Raw genomic sequence first — 23,354 nt, 5'->3', positions numbered from 1 at the left:
TCAAGTACGCAAAAAAATCACGGAGATCAAATTTGAAAGAGCAGTTCTGAAACAAGTCGTGGGAGACGTCAATGTGTTACTGTCCAATCTTCTTGAAACCCATGATCCGATTCTGACAATCACTATTCGCATACACTTGGCTAATAAGCTCTGTCCTGCTCTCGCTCTTCTTAACAGACTTGAAGATGTTTCTGAGGCCCCTGACCCTCCGAAACAAGGGGGGAAGATCAAGCTACTAAGACGGGGGAAGCACCTAAAAACAAAAAACAAACCAAAGGGTAATGTAGCTTCGGGTTCGAAAGGGAAAGAACCAATGGGTGATGAAGAAGAAGAAAACGAAGAATATCAGCTAAAGCGAAAGGCTCACGACCTTAAGAAAAATGAAAGTGCTCGCACTGCGAGAGAGACCGTAAAAAAGAAAGAAAAGATAAAGAAGCTCACGACACTTTAGAGAGCAGAAAAACGCTCTTTCCAATGTGGACGTTGGAGCGGATGTTGCATGAGGCAGATGAATTCCCAAGTGTTCAATGGTTGGAGCCAGTAGTTTCTTTTGACTTGGAAAACATGAAGGATTCCCAATTCGACATGCTGATAACAGGAAGAGCCTTCATCTTTCACTGCTTTGATTCAATTGCAACAGTTCCCTCTCCTGATACGAAAGTGGATAAAGCCTTAATTGAATTTTATCTCACTCATGGAAAACCTCAATATCTGACATGGAGTGCTCAGAAGTTAACAACAGTCAAGGTCACAGGGCCAATCGCTACAAGAAGCTTTGTGAATGTGAAGTTCAAGGCAACAACAGGCTCAGAAAATGTTGTGCACAAATTCACAATTGCTGATCTGCCCAATATTAATCCTCATGATTGGATTCTGTTTCTCAACCTCCTGTTGTCTGAAGAAAAAAAATACGAACCCATTTTGGCTCACCTAAAACGAATGTTGATTTCATATATATATATATATATATATATATATATATATATATATATAAGAAGTGGCAAAGCTTGACATCGAAATAGCTAAAGTTTTGAAACGAAAGTCTGCTGTCAATCCGATTGGAAAAGCTAGTGACATGAGCGAAATGCGTATGGGTAAGATTGATATAGACCACCAGACAGTGATGTTTCAGCATGGGACTGATGTTCCTAGAGCTTTCCAAAAGTGCCTCTTCGCTTTACCCGACAAACACTTGTTAGCCACGTCTTTCTTAGAACACATTTTGGAGACCATTAACAAGTGTAGCCTGAATGATGCTGCTGCGAAGAAGAACTTCAACGATATGATTCGGTGGTATATCTTATTTCGTAGTACTTTACTTGCTGTGATACCCAAACTCTTCAAGACAATTAAGAATACTCAGCAGTGAAGTATCTCTTGCCTCAAATGACGCAAATGGGGAGATTTTTGGGTATTAGAAGTTTCATCATTAGGCTTATAGTAGTTAGTACATTGTGTACATGGTATTGGCCCTGTCCAGCTGTCTCATTAATTAGGGTTTATGTATTTGTAGTGCATGCATGCACCATAGGAGGTTAACTCTTTATCTTTGAAATTGTTTTGTAAACCCTAATCACGCCTCTACAGTAGAAGTTCTTAATCGAGCTCTTCTGAGGCTGTGAAGCTTGAATCATTCAGCTTATTTTGAATCATTGTCGTGTTCTTATTTACTTCTTGTTTTGAATCTTATCGATCTTTAAGGATTTTATCCTAACATCGAGTTCATCATGAACTCGTCGAGTTCATACATGGACTCGGCGAGTCCAGTCTATCAGAAACCAATTTTTAGTTTGCTTCAACTTTAAACAATTAGCAATGCAACAATATAGCAGAAAACAACCCTAGGCTCTGATACCACTGATAGGTTTTGAGCACCATAACAACCTTAAGGTGCACATACAACCCTAATGCTTTGGATCTATGTTTTCTCTAGTTATACATGCAAAACTGTTTTCCAAAGCATGAAGCCTAAACTAGCATACAAAATTTGATAATTGAATCATAAAACTAGTTAGATTGTTTACCTCTTGTTGTAGCTTGTTATCTTTGGCCTTTAAGAACTTAGCACCTCAAATGTGATGCCTCTAATAAGTCACAAACACCACCAACAATTGGATGACTTGAGAGAGAGGTTCAAATGCACTAAAATCGGCTCTATGAATTCTAAGAACATAAGGGGTAACCGGTTTTAGGACATGGGGTCATGTATATATAGTGTAGGAATCCAAGAGTCATGGGTAAACCCTAATCCATACACTTGGGTTATGATCCATATCTCATGTGGGCTAACTCTTCATGGAAATTTACACAAACTTAGCCCATCATGGATCAATAGCCCAAACCATATATATATATATATATCATTGATTTACATAATCAGTGCCCATTAATTTAATTAGTCTCTTTTGATCACTAAATTAATTCCAAATTAGTTCATGATAAATACTAATCAAATAACATGATTTCATATTAATATATTATACTTGTAGTATATTAATAAATCATAAATAACCTCTTTCTCAAATTTCCATCCTATTAGATTATTCTGGTGAAGGAAACCCAAAAGGACCATGCTACTCTCAGGTCAAGTATATACCAGTTATAGTTATGGGCTTAGACACCTAATCCAACAACAATAAACATAATCAATGAGATAAGGGATAGAAAACATAGCAGCCACCACATCTGGCACTGTCATGGCCTCCTCGACCATGAACTGGAAAGCGTGACCTCAAGCCCTCGGGGGCTCCACCCTGCCCTGACTCCCGTCAGTGATCCTCAATGTAGCTGGCGCGGGAGCCTGCGCCGGCTTGGTGGCGAGCAACGGACATTTGACCTTCACATGGCCAAACTGATCACAATGGTAATAGATCCTCATACTCGGAACCGGGGTGGACTGGCGGAAGTCCCTCACATAATGCCCCTCGTTGCCATATTTGTCACACCAATTACCTGATCGACATGCTCCATAATGAACCTTCCCGCACTTCCCACAGGTGCAGCCGCGCTGACCTCCAGACCTAGAATCAGCAGTCTTGGACTGCTTTGGCGCAAGATGCGACTGCATTGGGGCCTGACTGTGCTCTCTCAACTGCAACTAAATCTCAAGCTCAAGCGGCCTAGCGGCCTCCTGTAACTCCAGTCAAGTATCACAACGTTGGGTAGCAACGAACTTTCTGAAGTCAGTCTTGAGCATGCTTATAGAACGAGCCATTTGAGCCTGCTCAGAAGCAAACTCCGGGCTAAACATCGCCCTATCAGTAAGCATACAGGTGATCTCCATCACCGTCTCCAATCCCTATCTCAAATCCAGAAACTCCTGAGCCAACCTCTCCCGCTCAACCTGAGGAATGTAGCGAGTGCGAACCTTATCCCTGAACTGATCCCAAGATAACGTAGCCCTCTGCTCATCTGATTACAACCCTGTAACAAGTCTCCACCAATCCTTTGCTTCGAACCTCAGTAGGTTCAGAGTTTACCTGACCCGCTGGTCAGCAGGGCATGAGCACGTGAAAAAGCATCCCTCAATGTCACATAGCCACCTCATGGCTATGATCGAGTCCTGTACTCCATCATAAGTCGGGGGCTTCATGTTATCGAAGTCCTGATACTGAAAAGCATGACTTGCCCCCGCACCTGTAGCCGCCACAGCTACGGAGGCTGTAGCAGCAGCGGTCTCAGCAATGACTGCGTATCCATCATTAAAGTACTCCATCATCGCGTTCTTAATAGACTCGAACATCTCCAGAATCTGACCTCGGACAATCTTAACTACCTTCTTATGGATGATCTCCCTAACGCGATCCTCTGTCAACACTGGCCTATCCTGGCTGCCATCTCCTGACCCTAACCCGGATCTGGTCTCAAATCGCCTCGTAACCACCATATTGAAAATACACCATGAAGATATCAGATAATCCACATAAATAACATGAAACCAAGTATCAAAATAACCCTAGGGGTTGTGACTTCCTTGCTATGTGTATGGGTCCTATGCTTTCAGTAGTACGGGCCCATACTACCTTCCACACCTACCGATATTTGTCCCAAGGATCATCACAACACCCTAACAATATACATAAGCATAGGCGAGCGCTCAATCCTCACTCCTAGAGGAAGTCTAAACATCTCACAACTGGCCGACTGACCCCACACGACTCATCCATGAAACTTCCACCAACCCTGCAACACTCGTGTATGCTAGCCATACACAACACTGGACCCTATAGACATTCGAATATTTGATCCTACCTTAAGCCCTTCATCAGACAAGAATGGGAAATAAGGCCAAACGAAACATTCTCAAGCTATAAGATCTTAGTTATATACAACTGTGATGCGTGCATTAAGCAACTACAATAATGATGTCAATTTCATATAAGGAAAACCTAGGTTATCAGGCATCATATAACTAGGAAATTCTACCATGCAATTCTTAAAGATCCCTAGTCTATCACTAGCATGTTGTTCTAACATATCACAATATCAATTAACAGTATGGTATTTTGGGGTCTACTTACTGGCTCCGGCTGATCATACACATTGCATCCTCCTTTAGTACTTTTGAAAACCACTTGAAAATCATTTTGAAAATCATTTCCTTAGTTTGAGACTGGATTCACATGAAGGTTCCTCCAATTCACTCAAACCAAGGCTCTGATACCAACTTGTAACATCCATAAAATTAAAAAAAAAAAAATTAAACTTTTTAAACATTCCAAAACCAGGCATTGTTTACAAAATTGTTTTCAAAATAATCCAATATCAGAGTTTCCCATAAATCATGACATAAAATATGAGGAGGTGCACAATCAAGCCTTCAACTTCCTGCGATCATCCGATGTAACTGAAACAAAATTCACAATTGTAAGCCTAAAGCTTAGTGAGTCTTCCCCAAAATACCACCACATAAACATAACCAATAACAACATGTATAATGAGCCTTCACCCTGACTGGACGGCCTCGCAGGGCCTTCAGCCTATCTGGACGTCTTCTGAGCCTTCGGCATGACTGGACGGCCTCGCAAGGCCTATAGTCAATCCAGACCACTCGTCGGGCCTTCGGCCTGACTGGACCGCCTCGCAGGCTTTCATTCTATCCACACCGCCCTGGGTCTATTGGCCTACAGCACAAAGCAAGACCACCTCACCCCAGCCACACATATGTACATACATGTGGACATATATAACAATTAAACACATAACCAGTGTACAGACAAACAAGCAGATCTTATAGATCACTAAGCATGGCATCATCCTATCTATCAGGATACAAATCTAACAGATCATAGCAACATAGCAACATTCTAGTAGGACAAACTCCCACCAAGGGCCGACATTGGTGCCTTCGACCCATAAGTATAGTGAGGAAAACTCACCTCACAAGTGGTGTTGAATCAAGAAGATCAAATCCCAAATCCCAGCTCCGATCTCGACTGCCTACAACCATCATGTGACTCACTTCATTAATATTCCGAATTACCAAAATACCCCCAAAAGTCAAACTTGGTCAACCATGGTCAAGGTCAAAGTCAATACACAAGGTCAATAGCCCATGTTGACCTAACTCGTCTAGTGCATCTAGCAACTCGTCGAGTTCCTTCAGTGTTCAGAAAACTGGGAAAAACCCTAACCAACTCGTCGAGTTATCTCATCAACTCGTCGAGTTCACTCAGTATCCAGAAGGCGGGAAAACCCGATCCAACTCGTCGAGTTGGCAGAGCAACTCTTCGAGTTTTCCTAGACTTAACATATTCAGCCCCTTCTAGTCGAATCTAAAGCCCGAAACTACAGATTTGGTCCCATAGGGTTAAGATACCACGTAAAGTTGCTAACTTTACATCCATGCAAGGCATCAAAGGGCTAAAATAATCAAACAAAGCTTATTAAGGGACTTAGGACATAAAGGAGGGAAAATACTTGATAAAGTTGGCAACTTTAAGTCTATGGAGGCCATGAGATGTCCATATCTGAAGTCTTAGCTTCATGACATGCTCAAATCCAAGATTGATTCCAAAATAAGCTAATAAATGGCCATAAACTTTCAAATGAAGAGATCTAGCAAACGGATGATCAAGATAACGACTTTATACTTCCAAGTGGTTGCAACAACACTAAAAATCCCGAATTTAAAGCTTTTCCTTTCTACTTTGCACCACCAACTTCAAGCTCCTTCAAGAAAGCGCCAAAGAACAGTCTTTAAGCTAACACACACTCAAAACGGGGAAAGAGGCACGATTAGGGTTTTCTTAGGACTGAGGGGATGATGAGGGAGGCTAACAATGGGTTATAAGTTCTTTAAATATGGTGCAAACCCCTGAAAATTAGAGTTTTCATGTTTAGCCTTCAACTCGTCGAGTTGGGGCCTTCCAACTCATCAAGTAGACCTTGAAAGATTTGCGACTATTAAAACTCTACACGGCGAGTTGGAGCCTTCCAACTCGTCGAGTTGCCTTGAAAATATAAATAATAAGCTTTAAATTCATACCTGAAGATTGGGATGTTACAAACACCATGTAATGAAATATGAGTGATGGTATCTAATAATTATAATCAGAATAATATGCATATATAGATAACATTAACTTCAATTCCTGAATGTTTATATTTTTTGTGATTAACCCTTAAAGCGTACATATATACTATCATAATTGATGTTGCTATATGTATGTTGAATATTCTATAAGAATAATACACAATGTTTCATGTCCATATTAAACTAGTGATTTCCTTGGTTATGATGAATCTCTGATAAATAACAATGTAATGTAATAACATATGAGTAATGATATACGATTAATATTATCAGAATAATTTCATTACAAAATCATATTTAAACAAAATCATGTCATTGTATTAAAGAGTTGGTTTCTATAAAAAAATCAGATAAAAGAAAAATTAAAAACATTAAACAGAATCATGATGTCAATTATTATAAGTTATATGTTATCTATTTATAGAATATTTTGAAAGAATAACATTATATAATATTCTAACTTATATGTAAAGTATTATAGTACAACAACGCCTAATTAAATTTAGCAGATTTTGTTGTAAATGTACAATTAACTGAAATTTTTTAAGATTATAATGTAATATGTAATATTATGATATTATTATGTAATATTTTCAACTTACAACTTATAGTGTTAAACCAAAAAAATATAGAATTTTTTTTATGATGTTAATTAGTAATATTCTTAAAGAATGTTATATGGTGTTATATTATGTTATAAGATGTAATATTTTAATTTGAGGCACCATTCCCTTTAACCATGAAGAAAACCAAAATAACAAACATTTCAAACCATTGAAAAACATGTAAGTTTATAGAATCAAATGAACACTTTTTTAGGATAAATATCAAATTCGTCTCTGAAAGTATGTATTCTATAAACCTAATAGATTAAAAACCACATATTAAGTTTGTAACATATAAGATCTGCAAAAATTTGCCAATCTCAACTTATGATGTTGAAAACTTCTAGTTTAAAATATTGAAGTTCCTTTAAAGTTGGGCTTCATCGACTAAAATATCATGCAACCTAAAACGTAAGAAAATTCATATAATGTTATAGTTTATGTCGTGAAATATTAACAATATCTTTCATGTATCATATTAGTTTAAAATCGAAGTATATATGTATAATATTCTATTAGACAAATATTATGGGTTGTTTGTAGGATGTTGGTAATTTAATAGAAAATTGTTCTTGTCTTTTGTTAAAGAAGTTGATTTATTATTTGAAAATAATATGTATATGTAGAGTATTCTAATAAAACAAAGCCTAATTAAATTTAAGCGTTTTAGTACTCATTCAAAATAATATGTATATATAGAATATTCTTATAACTCTATTCCGGGTCACTCTTCCCTTCAACTATGTAGGAAACCAAAATAACAAATTTCTCAAACCGATGAGAACCACATAAGTTTATAGAATGAAATGAATGTCTTTAGGATAAATACTCAATTCATTGTTAAATGTTTTAAATGTATTCTAGAAACCTGGTAGTTTGAAAAAAATATTTCATGTTTGACCATAAAATCTCTCAAAAATTATTTTGTTACATAAATGGAGGAATGATGAATTTCAAAAGGATCTTACAAAATTATAGTCGGATAACATTATATCAAAAGCCATAAAAAATCTATCACATGCTTATAAGATCTATTAAGTATTCATTCATCTCAGCACTTGTTAAAAGCTTCTAATTTGAAATATTCAAGCAGGGATTCATTAGCTAAAATTACCTGCAACAATAAATGGAAGAATTATTAGAATGAGTATGGTTTATACAAATATTTCAAACTGGAGTCAACATGCTATAGTAATGTAATTAATGATACAACATAATAATGTAGTATGTAATGTAATTTATCATAAAACACATAATGCAAACATTTCTAAGAAAAATACTTTGAATCTAATGATCGTTTCTTGAGTACAACCAGTTACTACACATCAATAAGAGCGGTCAATATTGTTCAAAGAGACACCTCCAACGTTTTGTGTTCGAAGCAATTTTTTTTTTTTTTGACATAATTATAGTAAGGATCATATTCTAGAAACAGATATAAGAGAAGCCAATATTTTCTTTAGTACAACCCTTTTTCTGAAAGCTAACAAGAAGATATCCAAACCAAACTATGCTAAATAGACCTCCAAAATTATGTGTTTGAAGATGTAAAAAAAAGTTACTTTTAACAAAACTATGGTAAATTTAATAAAATTAGTCAACATTGCATCATTTTTCATTAATTGTGACTCATATTTTGGAAATATAGTCATAGTATTAAAGAAGAATTTAGTCATGAGAAAGGGTGATACATCTGACTCTTTTTTCATTCACGACTTTTATCAAACAGGTAGAATGCATGTATATTTTAATTGAATTTATTGAATAACAACAATTACTTTGTACATACCTTGTCAATTTTACAAAACACATTGCTTGAAAAGTGTTGAAAATCAAACCTTAAAAGTGCTCAAAGTCAAACCTTAACAAATTGTAAAAATCATAAATCTGATAAATAGAAATACAATCTTGAAAGTGCTCAAAATAGATCTAAAACGGCTAAACAAATGTGATTTGATGAAGAACTGTTGAAGTTGAAGATCAACGAAGAAAAACTAACTCATATGTTAAAAATGGATGATTATGGTGCTAAAAATCAATTAGATTTTAATTGTGATATATGTTATTTGATGAAGTATATTATTGAAAATAACCTCTATCCGATGATTACCTCCGGATGTCGATAGATGAAAATTAACCCCAATCAATCTGATTATCAATTGCAGATATTGAAAATAACCTCTATCCGATGATTACCTCCTTTCTCTCTCACTCTTCCTTTCTCTTCCTTTTCTTTACTCTTCTTATGAAATACCACTCCCTCCCTGAGCGGGTAAAAAAGTATGGCAAAAAGAGTGAGTATAACACCACTCCCTCCAGCCTTATTGAGCTTTTCTTACAACCGTTGAAGACTATTTTATTATTTTTATTAGCACCGTAAACTATGATCGTAAATAAATAAATATGAGCAATGGTATTTTTATATTTGTCTATTTAAATTAACCGAATAAATTTTCTTATTTATATTCGTTTGTTCAAAAAGTTATCTTGTTCACATCGTTCGTTTACATTCGTTAAGATGTTAAACGAACGTAAATTGGATAAATTGGACAAACCTAAAACCAAATCTGCATATAACGGTGGGTTTGGTCTTTGTAATGTAAATAATGTTTAGATAAGTTGTCTGGGCAACTCAATTCGACTAAACGTTCTATTTCTATATATTAGATAAGTTGTTTGGCATGCCCAATTTATTGACTATATTAACTAGTGTTACGTCAGTTTTTATTAAATACAAAATATGTTAGATCTAAATATATATACTAAACTTAAATTATATTAATTTAATCGGGCAAGAACCAAATCCTCAAAAGAAAGACAAAATATTTCTAGTTTTGTATTATAATGTTAACACGTTGTGGGTGGCAATACTTGCACTTTTTGTTAGTTTGCTTTTCAAAGGTTGAAAATCCGATGGTGGTTTTATTTTGACTAATTTGATTATCATGTTCTGTTTTTTCTTGTAATGTTATTGCTGTCGTGAGTTTTTTTTAATAAAATCTAAAGAATTGTTTTTAAGACATTTCCAATTGTACATTCCTTATACGAAATTCATATGTTACAGTAACATCTTAGTTTTAAGAGAATGGCATATATATATATATATATATATATATATATATATATATATATATATATATATATATATATATATATATATATATAGGGGACGGCTCACTTGAGATTAAAAAAAAAGTAGAGATCTTGAAAATAAACCTCAGCCACATATTTTGCATTTGCCGCTCTAATGCTCCAGCGTACCAGCAGCAACGATGTATGCCTAATCATAAATGATTATATGGCAGAGAGGTATAATCATACAGGATTATACATGTTTATACATATATGCATAATCATAAATGATTATACATATATGTTTGTTCACAGATTGAGTAATCATAAATGATTATTACAGTTAGTCACAGAAGAGGTGGTGATAGAGGTGGTTGTGGTATAAGTAATGGAGGTGACAATGGTGGGGTCGACTGATGTCAGAGGTGGTGGTAGTGGTGGTAGCGGTGGCAGTTACGGTGGTGGGGATGGTGGCGGAGGAGAAAGGAACGACTGGCACTGTGTAATCATTACCAGACCTGTCGCGCCGGTACGCCAAATGGTTAGAGCGGCAGATGTGAAATACGTGACTGAGGTTGAATCTCGAGATCTCTATTTTATTTTTAATCTCAACGGAACCTACCTCTCTCTCTCTCTCTCTCTCTCTCTATATATATATATATATATATATATATATATATATATATACTAGTTTATAACTCGTGGAAACCACGGTTATAAAATTAATTAAACTTTTATAATAAAAAATTATAATTATTAATCAATTATTTTAAATAATTCAGTTTAAATAAATTATTAATTAAAAGATATCTCAAAATTTTAAAATTATTATAACTTCAAATTTAACATATAATTAGAAAATGTAAATTTGAATTTTGAAATAAATTACCTAATATATCTACAAGACACATGACATAATATTAATGAGTTGTTGTGTTAGAGTGACACTTGGCAAAATGAGATTAAAACTATACATTTATTAGAATAGGGATATATATATATATATATATATATATATATATATATATATATACTAGTTTATAACCCGTGGAAACCACGGTTATAAAATTAATTGAAATTTTATATTAAAACCTCAAAATTAATAATTAATTATTTTAAATAAATTATTAATTACGATATATTTATATTAGTTTTGTGAAATTATAATCGTTGATTCAAATAAATATATATAATTTATTTTTAATATATATTAGACATTTTTTATTTGTGAATTAATGAAAACAATGATATAAAATTTAAAATTTAAAATGGAGAATAAATACATTGACAAATAACATCACATTAATTAGGAGGTCTAATAAATTTAAAATGGAAAACTAATTGATTCACAAGTGGCATCATATTAATTAAGATGTCTAATATAGTGACACATGGCAAAATGACTACTCTTTTATTATATATATATATATATATATATATATATATATATATATATATATATATAGGAACTGGCTCAAATGAGAATAATAAAATATTAAAAATCCTAAGAACCCACATTTAATAAGTAATATGTATTGTGAATATTAGTAGACATCGAAATCTTAATTTTTGTCTTTTTGTTAAGAAAAGAGCAAAATTATATTTTTTTTAGTCAAATATTTTCATTCATACAATCATTCTATATTTTTAACACCAAAATTATGTAAAATGCAATTTTATAAAATCCATTTACAGTTTAATACATAAAATTCACAACTTAATACAATCTTTTTTTTACACTAATTCACAAATTTAAAGAAGTCACACTCAAAGTCACATATGCCAACATTGCAACCATCTTTTCTTTTAAATTGTATATGTATATAAAGTCATGCAATTAGAGGGTAAATACTACATTTATAATTTAATAAACCTATTAGTTCACAACTTAATATAGTCAGTTACCCTTTAATACATAAAATTCATAATTTAATATAATAAATTAACAATTTAATACATTGAAATGTTATATTCTTAACTTAAAACTTAAATTTATACTTTTAGATATGAAGGTTTGTGTTTTTTTTTCAAAGTTTAATTTACACAATATTCTTAATTTAAATTTTTATATAATTTATTTAAATTTAGAAAAAATCATATATGTGTATAATGATTATTTCTTCTCATATTTTAGAAGCAAACACAAAATTCAGAACAAATTCAGAACATAATACAGTCAATTTACAACTTAATATAGTCAATTCACTGTTTAATACGAAAAATTATTTATTCACATCAATATATCAACTTAAAAATTACATTTATATGTTCATATCTATATATATATATATATATATATATAGAAAGAGAGAGACAGAGAGAGAGAGAGAGAGAGAGAGAGAAATTTCTATGTATTAAATTGTGAATTTATTATATTAAGTTCTAAATAAAATTTACAGCTTAATACATAAAATTCACAGTTTAATACAATACATTTATAACTAATTTACAAGTATAATATGTCACTGTATTAAACAAATCATTCACAGTTTAATACATACATAAATTATCTCATATTTCAAAACTAAACATCAAAAGAAAAACATATACAATTTAGTGAATAAAAAAATCAAATCTGGATTAAAAAAATCAGAATTCACAGTTTAATTCAACATTTGAGACACTAACTCACAGCTTAATTCAATATTTCAGACACTAACTCACAATTTAGTGAATAAAAAAATTCATATTCACAATTTAATAACATACATATTCACAAACTAATATATAAAAGACACATATTCACAGCTTAATAACTTAACGAATTTCTTTCAAGCATTTCATCAAACACATTCTGTGCACCATATATATCAGAACCATAATCACAATAAAACAGAAGATCTGAACAAATATACAAATAGACGTTATATTAACAATTTATTCACTATTTAAAATCTAAGAAAACTTCATCGGTATCATTTACAACTAAAATTACAACTTAATAACTTACCTAATTGCATTGAGACATTTCATCAAGCACCTTGTGTGCATCTTTTTTTGTAGAATTTTTTTATGTAAACACCATCACCGGAGATCAGATCTAATCTGGTGTTGGAACCATCATCGGCCACCATGAGATACACCACACACATAAACACCAAATCTAACATGAAATAACACAAATACATCAAATATGATCACGATCTGGTGATGTTTGACTAGACCTCAGAGAAAATAAATAGAGACGAGTTAGAGAGAAGGAAGAGTTGGTCGCGAAACAATTCTAGTACGGATCCAGCTAAGATATCACCATAGATTGAACTATTAGAGAAAAAAACGAGTTTAAAAGTTCTAGAACAAAAACAAATAGATTAGCACCTGTAGGTTGCGATGATGTCTGCGATTGTGATTTGTTATGCTCCAACAACAACAACAATGATTGGAGAATAGATCTGATGTGAATCCAACAATGACATGGTGAAATAAGAACAAAAAACTTTATGAAATAGCACCAAATAATCGGATCTACATCAGATATGGCCAGATCCGGTGTGAGAGAAAATAGTGGCGGTCATTTGTGGTTTTGTAGTCGTTGACGGTCGTGGCAGTCAACGGAGGAAGTTACAGTCCCCTTATTTTTTTCAGATATGAAACCACCACAGAGAAGGGAGGTAGCGATAGTAGTCTAGTGACAAAGGAGGGATGTAACGACCCAAATTTTCACGCCCAAAAATTTCATTTTAAATTAAGTAATTAACAAAACTTTAGTAGTAAAACTTCATCCGAACATTTCAATTCATAAAACATATCTCGTGTCTGAAAACAAAAGCATGAAAATAATCATAATGTCATAGTACAATCCCAGAACATCTCATAATGAGGAAAAACCAATGTGTGTATGATGTGTCGCTACCACGCCAGCTCTTTCCCCTTCGCTGAATAGGTACCTGAAAACAAAACTGTAAACTGCAAGCACAAAGCTTAGTGAGTTCCCCCATCGTACCACGTACCATACAATCATATCACATACATACTACCAGGCATTTCTGGGGTGCCCGACCTACCCGGTACGGCCATTCTGGGGTGCCGACCTACCCGTGTCAAGCCATTCTGGGGCGCTGACCTACCCATGTCAAGCTATTATGGGGTGCTGACTACCCTTCGGTCCTAACAACCGAACCTCGGGGACTATTTCACCCCCTGCTACTACTACTATCTCATATAACATATCATGCTAGCAGCTAAACATATCATAACATATTGTTAGGCATATCTGGGGTGCCTAACCTACCCTTTCGGTCCTAACAACTGAACTCTATCAGACTATCACTATCACATATCATATCACGCTAGCATATACCATATCAGGTAGTAGCAACACAAATGAATATCACAAAGACAAACATCTAACATACGATCCCTACTGGTGGGCCGGCATTGTGGCCATAGACCCACCGCTACTGGAAGGTAACTCACCTCGTAGTAGCTGCTGAAATGTGCGGGAATCCTCTGACTGCTGCCGCTGCTGCTCCATAAATCCTCCGACTATAATTCCCACAAAACACTTAGTCAGAAACCGACATCTACTCTTAGGGTAAAATGACCATTTTACCCCTGACCAAGTCAAAGTCAAATTCAACTTCTAGTTGACCTGACTCGCCGAGTTGGCTCGCCAACTCGTCGAGTCCCTATCCTTCCATTAGACCTCACACCCGTCTCTACTCGTCGAGTTAGGCGATGACTCGACAAGTTTTCCTTCTAAATGAACATCGACTGAATCCTCATCCGACTCGCCGAGTTGTATGAACAACTCGTCGAGTTCATCATCAACTGATACACAGGTCCTGTCCTTAACTCGCCAAGTTGTATGAACAACTCGTCGAGTTCATCTTCATCCTTAAGAAGATTGCCTTGGAATCGCCGAGTCTGTTCATGCACTCATCGAGTCCCATGAATTTCCAGAACAATGGCTTAGTCCAGAACGTTGGGTCACTCCCTGGGACCCCCTCAAAACCTTTCCACACTCAACTGGGTCCTTATGACCCTCAACTGATAGGGGACTGAACCTTGGACTCGCCGAGTTGGTCACAACCACTCACTGAATCTTCGATTTCTGACGTACAACCTTTGATCAAAAGATAGATCTATGCTTCTACAATCGATCTAGCACGTAAAGTTACGCCCTTTACGTGCTTGCATGGGACTTTGAGCTTAAAAGGTCCTTAAACAAGCCCTCTCAAAGCATGGGGCCTTCTTTGAGTGCAAGAGCCTCTCCTTTCTGCCTTGTAACCCCTCTAAGGGCCTAGATCCGAAACATCAACTCCAATCCATGCTTGCAATCATGGTTGGTGACCAAAATGGCTTAGAAAAGCCCTAAAAATTCACAAAATGGGATCTAGCAAATAGAAGAGCAAGTTATAGGCTTTTTACCTTCAATGAGCTGAAAATGGTGCACAAACTCGGATCTCTTTAGCCTCCTCTTGTTCCTTCAAGATTTTCCTTCCCTCCTTGGATCACAAGAGCACCAAAGTCACTCCAAATGCCTTAGATTGCTTCAATAACGACTAGGGTTTGCTATGGGGGTCTTCTGGGAGCAAATGGGACGAAGGATGCCGAGTTAAGGCGTTTAAATAGGGTGCAAACCCTCGGATTAGGGTTTTTGTCCAAACAGGGTCTACTCGCCGAGTCCATCGCTTAAGTCTTGTGTCCCTTCTCGCTTCAACTCGGCCAGTTGGACCTTCAACTCGTCAAGTCCAAGGCCAAAATGCAAAGTATTTAACAAAAGAATACGTACCAAGAACCAGGTGCTACAAGGGATGAGACATGCGTTAGGTCGGAGTCAACGACGATGGTGGCGGAAAGCGACAATGGTAGCTTCGACGGCAGTGGTAGGTGTCGGCAATGGTGGTGGTGGTCGGCAGCGGTAGGAGGTAAGAGAGAGAGAGAGAGAGAGAGAGAGATGAGAGAAAAGTTGTCTTGTAAGATCAAATTGATCAACTATGTCTGATTATTTAAGTTATAAGGTAAAAATAGTGGTTCTTATAGTTCTTAACTTTTTATGGTTCTCATTTGAACCTTATATATATATATATATATATATATATATATATATATATATATATATATATATATATATATATATATATATATATATATGCTTATTTAAGACGGCCTAATTTTGTGAGATCGTAAAACCACTTTTTTCTAGTGAAATATTATAATATTCTAGTGTTCATAAAAATCAAATATGTTTAATATTCTAATATTCTAAAACAACAGTTTTAATATATTTTTACATTGAAATATTTTAAAACATATAATTTTGTCGGTTTCAAATAAACTGTTTGTTATATATATATATATATATATATATATATATATATATATATATATATAATTTGTTAATAAAACAAAGTTTTGTGTAGTACAGTGAAAAGTACAAAAAGACAAAATAAATATTATTGAAAAGTTTACTAACGAGGAACATGTTATATTTTTCAAACAATTGGAAAGAAGGTATTGTAGTATTTTTGGACATAGAAATAACATCTAACAACTCGATTTTGTTTGTACAGTGTCATATTCAATATTTAAATACAATTATATGCTGATAATTTATTAAGTTACTCTGATTTTAAACGATGACGGACGCAAAATGTTTTTGTAGAGGTGGCACTAAATTTTTATTTTTGAATAAGTCTAAATTAATAGTGACATACGCATTTTAAGCCGGTGCATTATAAAAAACATATTTTTTACGCTACATGTCGGAATCGGAGCAGTGGCCCGTATCCCTGGGCTCCACTAAGGTTCGCCACTGGTTTTAAATAGGGTTAAATACGAAAAGTATTAAAACTTTTTTTCTATGGAGTGTATTTTAATAATTCCAGTATTTTCTATTAAAATACAATAATAATAATTTTAAATTTTCTTTTATAACTTTATATTTTCAAGATCAAAAGAAATTTAGATATTTTTCTTAATGATTTTATTAGTTTATTGAATTTATCAAATGTTTTAAATAATTTGAGACGTGATGTGAGAAGCCAAGACGTTTGTTAATGTGCGATTTAAAACGATAATTTTTTATATAATTAAAAAATTTATATGTTTTTCTAATATTATTCATTTTTATTTATATATATCTTTTTATGTATTTTCTTAAGTCCTGACTTCAAATACAAGTGTTAGAGCTATGACGTATCATGACAAACTTTTTAGAACGATTATATATATATATATATATATATATAATTTGAACGACTTACATTCACACTCTATAAATCAAATTCCTGAACTTCACATTTGTCCCCCACAAATTTTAGTCATCAATTTTTTAAGGGTGAAGGGAGCAGATCATTCCCAACTTACTTGATTTAACTCAATACATCAACTTTTCTCTCTCATATTTATTTCATTTTTCTGAACTCATAACATATAAAATATCATCTTTTCCAACTCATTCAACCTTCTCGATTAAAATATACAAACAAACATATGAGAGAGAGAGAGAGGAAAATGGGTTCCTAGACGCGTTAGAAAGAACAAATCAACGTTACGTCTATTATATGGACAATCATCTTATAGTTACCCCCAATACCTCCTGCCCAAAAGAAAATACACTAATCGGTGCACTTTAAGGGGTGAACATATTTTCAAACGTCATACATCAGTAGGCCAAATACTATTTGATAATGAAAAATGTAATACATAAATAAAATACATTAATAGATTTAGTACAAATAGTATAAATTTATCATTACTTTTGAAATAACCATCAATTTTATGATTCTTAATGAAAAATCCACTAGACTTTTTTAATTGAAAAATTATAGTTTGCGAAAACAAAATATAAAGAAAATCGTATTATGTAAAATGATATTTTTTTTTGTTGGAGCTATAAAAAAAACTACTTCATCCTAAGACTCTGTTTGATAAAAACTGGATTATGACCCGCATGAAACGTAAGGGAAAAATATATAAAAAAAAATACATATAATGTCATAAAAACCGACACAATAATTAAAAAAAAGGTAAAGTAACAGAAACAGATTTTGCGTTATTGATTATATCGAAAAGTTTAAAAAATAAAATGAAATGTGTGAATATCTATAATCGTCAAATGACCACTTTGTAGACAACATTTTTTTAATAAATGACAACAATATTCGGTACGGTTCCTGTTTCTTCAAAAGTAATAAAAGTAAATAGCAATGTACTTTGAAAGTATATTGTTATAAGTTGTAAAGTTGTTTTTCTGTAAAGTTGTAAGGCTTTTTTCTTAAGTAACATAATTTACAACAATGTACTTTCAAAGTACATTGCTATATAGTAGTGTTTTTTTTTTAAAAGTAACAAAAATTGTCCTTATTAACATATTAAAAGTAAACAACCATATATATATTGATATCATTTATAAAACAGATAACAACAATAGCATGTTTGAAGTTTTATGAAATGGGTAAACAACAATGCACACTTTGATTGGAATAAAAAGAGAGAGATGATAAAAGAAGTTTAATTCCAAACAAAATGATTTTGTAAAAGTTTACAATATCATAAAAAGTGGTAGTTTTTTAATTTTTATGTTGAAGCTGTAATGAATAACATTGTAACAATGTTGACAAATTCACATTCAAACGGAATAATAGATTAAAAATGATTACGATTATAAATTCATCTAAGTTTAAACCCAAACAGCAAATAGATGAATAATTCAACATTTCGAAAACCCAAAATGTATTCAAATGATCAAAATTCTAACCAAAAACACGAATGGTTTGAAACAAAGTCATCAAAAACCAAACCCAAAAACCAAATAGTATGTAAACATAATACGAAATCAGTAGTAATCAATCACCCAACTACTTAAACAAAATCATGAAAATCATATATTATTTTTCTTTAGATCCGAATTCTGTCGATAAAACGTTAAACGGATCAGATTCTGGCATCTACATTTGTAGTATATAGAAATATGTTAGTTGATCAACTAAAATATGAAAAACGAAATTTAATAAGTGTATTGTTTGTAGTATTCTTCGTAAAAGAATGTTAGTTGTTCGATGTTAATTTTTTTCAATTCAACAATGATTGTATTATCACCAATGAACTTTGAGATTCCATAACCATCAACTTTGTTCTTCAAATTATAATGTGAAATTTGAATTTCGAACATCAACTTTTTATCCAAAAGTACATTCAAAGCAGGTGGATAAATCTTCATATTACCCTTCCAAAAAAAAAAATGAACGATTATAAAAATAGATAGACAAAAAGTAAAATTTAGTTTTATGTAAATGAAGTTAACATCCATAACATCATGAACTTTTAAATCAACTCTTATGCAGTTTTTTCCAGAAGTTTCTTTACGTCACGATCAAATAACGTAAGTGACACCACATCGGTAAAGTTTTGTACTCTAATAGTGATTTTGAAATTAAAACCATTGATATAAACAAATTCAGTAATATAAAATTAGACAATTTAACCAAAGATTATAATAATATGTATAAAAGAATTATTGAAAACCTTAGAACAACATATATACATTTGTTCATGCACGTTGAAGTGTAACAATAAAAAAAACTTCTTTATCTTGCTTTTGGTCCTCATGCATTAAAATGACTTTTGTGGCTCTCTTGATATTTAGTACAAGTCAAATAGTATCATTCCACATCAGTACACACATGTTTAATCGTACCGACAAAAATCAATGTTTTTTTCCAAGAAATATTGATGTAAATTTAAATTATATAATAAAAAAATAAAATGAAACATGAGGGTAAAAATAATCCAAAAACTATTTGACATAAAACATATTTCATAAACAAAAGTGAAGTATATAAACCTCATTTACTTGTTAGAGATCAACAATATCATAGAAATCAAACTTATGAAGGAAATCGCAGAGTAAAGGATGAAGGACGAAGCGTTGCTACAATTAACATATGTGCTTTGAGCCATGGAATTGTATTGTGTAAAATGAAAGAGAAAACAACTAGAATTAGAAAGAACCTTTATATGAAATAAAAGAGACGTATACAATGTATTTATATATAAAGATGTATGATTTAGAAAGAAATATGAAAGCTATTTTAGATGTCAACAAAACCGTTTCTATACTTAATTTCAAAGGATGCATAAATAGATTATATATTATTTCATGTTAAATCAACCTAAAAGTATAATAAAATCATACCAAAATATTTTAAAATCATACAAAAATTAACTGGATTCTTATAACATAATAATTAAAAAAAATCATAATCATCTCTAATATATAAAAAAAACATTTTTGTAATTAATGTCAATTCCAAAGATAATTAATTTCTATTTTATTAAAATTAATTAAAATTATAATATAATATACATACATCTAAAACCTTATACCAAAAATATTCAAGATCATACCAAACTTTATAAGGATTTTACATTATTTTCATTACAATTAAAAAAAATGATATCATACCAAATTTAAATAGAATTTTAACATAATTGGTTAATGGATGATTTGAATATATGCATAAATGATTAAAAATGTATGATTTAAATTGTAGAAGAATAAAAAGAAGCTGCCGACCTAACTCACTTCACCTTTTATACAGTTTATCCTTTCTACATTAGGATCATTTGAGTAATACTCTATTTGTTGGTTAAAAATCCTTGAAAATTCATCATTCATGCCATAAGCCTGGGCTGATAATACTACTCGACCATAAGTTCTGACAAACTTTTAATGAATGTTTTCAAGAAAAGCAAAAGTAATCATTCCTACAAAAAAATAATGGATCATCTACTTTGTCCATATTCTGCAAATCATCAATTGACTTGTTCAAGCAAAAATATAACAATTACATTGTTCAAACCATATTCTGCAAATCGTCAATTGACTTGTTCAAGAAAAAATATAACAATTACATTGTTCAAAAATGTTATTGTGAGAAGCTTAGATTACCCATGATAATTTAATTCAACTTCCTTTTCAGTTCCATATATAAGAAAACAAAGAAATGAATTTGATTTTCAAGTTTCAATCTCTATATTTTACATGATAATAAAGGCTAAAGTGGAAGAGCAATTTAATTAACGCAAAATTCTGAATTTTTTAAATTCCAACACTCGAATTTTTCTAAGATCACAGATCTATAGAAGAAATGCACATTAAACACTCAATTAACAATTCCTGTATATGAGATTAGGTTTAAAAAATGAATGACAAAAAATTTTATTTTAAAATTGAGATGTTTTTATTAAAATTAAATACATTTCATTTCAAAAAGGTAATTGATGTCAACAAAATATCTAAAGGTGGAAAAGATATGGATGAAATACAATCAAGGAACATGATTGTTTAAGATGATGCTATAAGGTTTCTATTTTAATATATATTAGGATAACTAGCTTATTGTGATTATTATTTGGTAAAACCACAAAAGTTGCTTATTTTAGCTTATGAACTAACTTATAAACTAGCTTTTGATAAACTAAATAACTTTTGATAAACTTATAGAGTTTTCACAAAATTATTCAAAATATACTTTTAATTATATTTATTCTTTTTTTAGTTATATATCTGGATGTCAATTTAAATTATTTTACATTAGGATTTAGCTTATAAATTATCTTTCTATCAAACACCATTAATTTATAAATTCACAAGTTAACTCTGCCAACAAATTCAAAGCTATGGTATTTCATTGGCTATTTTGAATAATAACAAAAACTTAGGTCATTTTGTAAGAAAAAGTAAAAGAAGTTTGTCTTTTTTCTCCATTTGCAAACATTTTCTAATTATAAATTTAATATTTTCTTTTCCAAAATATTGTATTTTAATTATCTTAAAAATAATATATTGATAATATTTTAAACTACAAAAGAAGATACTCGAAAATTTTATTTATAAATAAATTAATGGAAAGTTTTTAAGTGGTTCCATCTTCTTTCTCTAGTTGATTCATTAATAAATACTAGCTCTAATTTCAACATCTCTCCATTTTCCATCAAAATTCCAAACACACACAATCTCTCTTTAAAAGGAAAATGAGCAGAAGAGTGAGTTTCAGCCCAGACGTAGACGACATGCTATCACCACCACCGGTATACTTCACCAAACACGGCGGTGACAGAGCCAGCACGACGGAGCCGATGATGAGAATATGGACTTTCCGTCCACCAAAAAGCTCTGGTTTCTCCGCCATGAGATTCCTCGGAAGAATCAAAGCCAAATTCGCAAAAGCACTGGGTTTCGTTTCATCTTCACGATCGTCATCTTCATGTAGTTGCACTTTAGAAAGATCAAAATCTTATGTGGAAGCATTAGATTCTCATCGAGCTCAAGCCATTGAAGACTGTATTCAGTTCTTGAATTCTTCTTCTTCTTCCTCTTTTCAGAGGTCAAAATCACTTTCTTCTTTTTCCTATTAATTAATATTCCATTCATTTTCCTTTTTAATTTCTGATGTTAGCCTCCACAAGTTGTAAATCAAGAATTAGGAAAAACAAAATACTTTTTTTTTGTGATTTTTAAACCTTTTGTTTTATTTTAGTATGTGTAATGTGTACACCAGCCTACCATGTATGGCGAGAAAAGCCTTTGAGAAATTAGAAAATTGCAAGTAGAGGAGCGGAAATGTTTGACTGGTAAACACTTAAATTTTGATATTTTATGCATACTTATTGTGTTATATTAATAGAATAATATCTATGTTATTTTTCAATAAAATTATACGGTTATTTTGATATATTAGCTAAAAAATTAATTGATAATTTGAAATGCTACCTTTTAGCTCAAAAGCTAATCATAAAAAATGAAGTCTAATAAAAACTAGCTAACAAGTAGTTGAAAAATATCTCTCCGTCCCAAAATTATAGTCCATCTTTATTTTTTGGTTTGTCCTAAAATTATAATCCACTTCTAAAAATAAAATACATTTTTATTATTACTTAACCAACTTAGCATTTAATGGAAAATTAAATGCAAAGTAAAGACATACTGTCATTTTATTGAATAAAATTAGTAGTAATTAATGTTTTCTTAATCTGTGTGTTTTTTGTCTGTGTACAATAATTTTGGGACGGAAGGAGTATAAAATAACATTTAAATGAACATGTTTTTGTTTTTGGTAATTAATTAAAAATATGTTTGAAAAAAAAATTAAAAAACTTCTAAAAACCTAATCTAACTAATTTTTTAACTTTTT

General features: G+C 32.1%; 1 protein-coding gene across 1 annotated transcript; it reads left to right on the top strand.

The window, feature by feature from the left end:
• Positions 1-22,194: 22,194 nt before the first annotated feature.
• LOC145075579 (uncharacterized) lies at positions 22,195-22,773 on the top strand. Its single transcript, XM_079021775.1, has 2 exons — positions 22,195-22,547; positions 22,701-22,773. The coding sequence occupies exons 1-2, from the start codon at positions 22,195-22,197 to the stop codon at positions 22,771-22,773; spliced, it is 426 nt and encodes a 141-aa protein (XP_078877901.1).
• The last annotated feature ends 581 nt before the right edge of the window (positions 22,774-23,354 follow it).

The sequence above is a fragment of the Lactuca serriola genome, chromosome 9 (assembly GCF_051521515.1).
Source record: "Lactuca serriola cultivar US96UC23 chromosome 9, Lser_US96UC23_V15, whole genome shotgun sequence".
In the NCBI taxonomy this organism is placed as follows: domain Eukaryota; kingdom Viridiplantae; phylum Streptophyta; class Magnoliopsida; order Asterales; family Asteraceae; genus Lactuca; species Lactuca serriola.
This window is presented reverse-complemented; position numbering and strand designations above follow the sequence as displayed.

Bases quoted from the DNA above. Each gene is read 5' to 3' on its own strand.
- LOC145075579 (XM_079021775.1), top strand. From the start codon at position 22,195: ATGAGCAGAAGAGTGAGTTTCAGCCCAGACGTAGACGACATGCTATCA. The intron at 22,548-22,700 runs GTCAAAATCACT...GTTTTATTTTAG, and splicing joins TCTTCTTCCTCTTTTCAGAG to TATGTGTAATGTGTACACCA.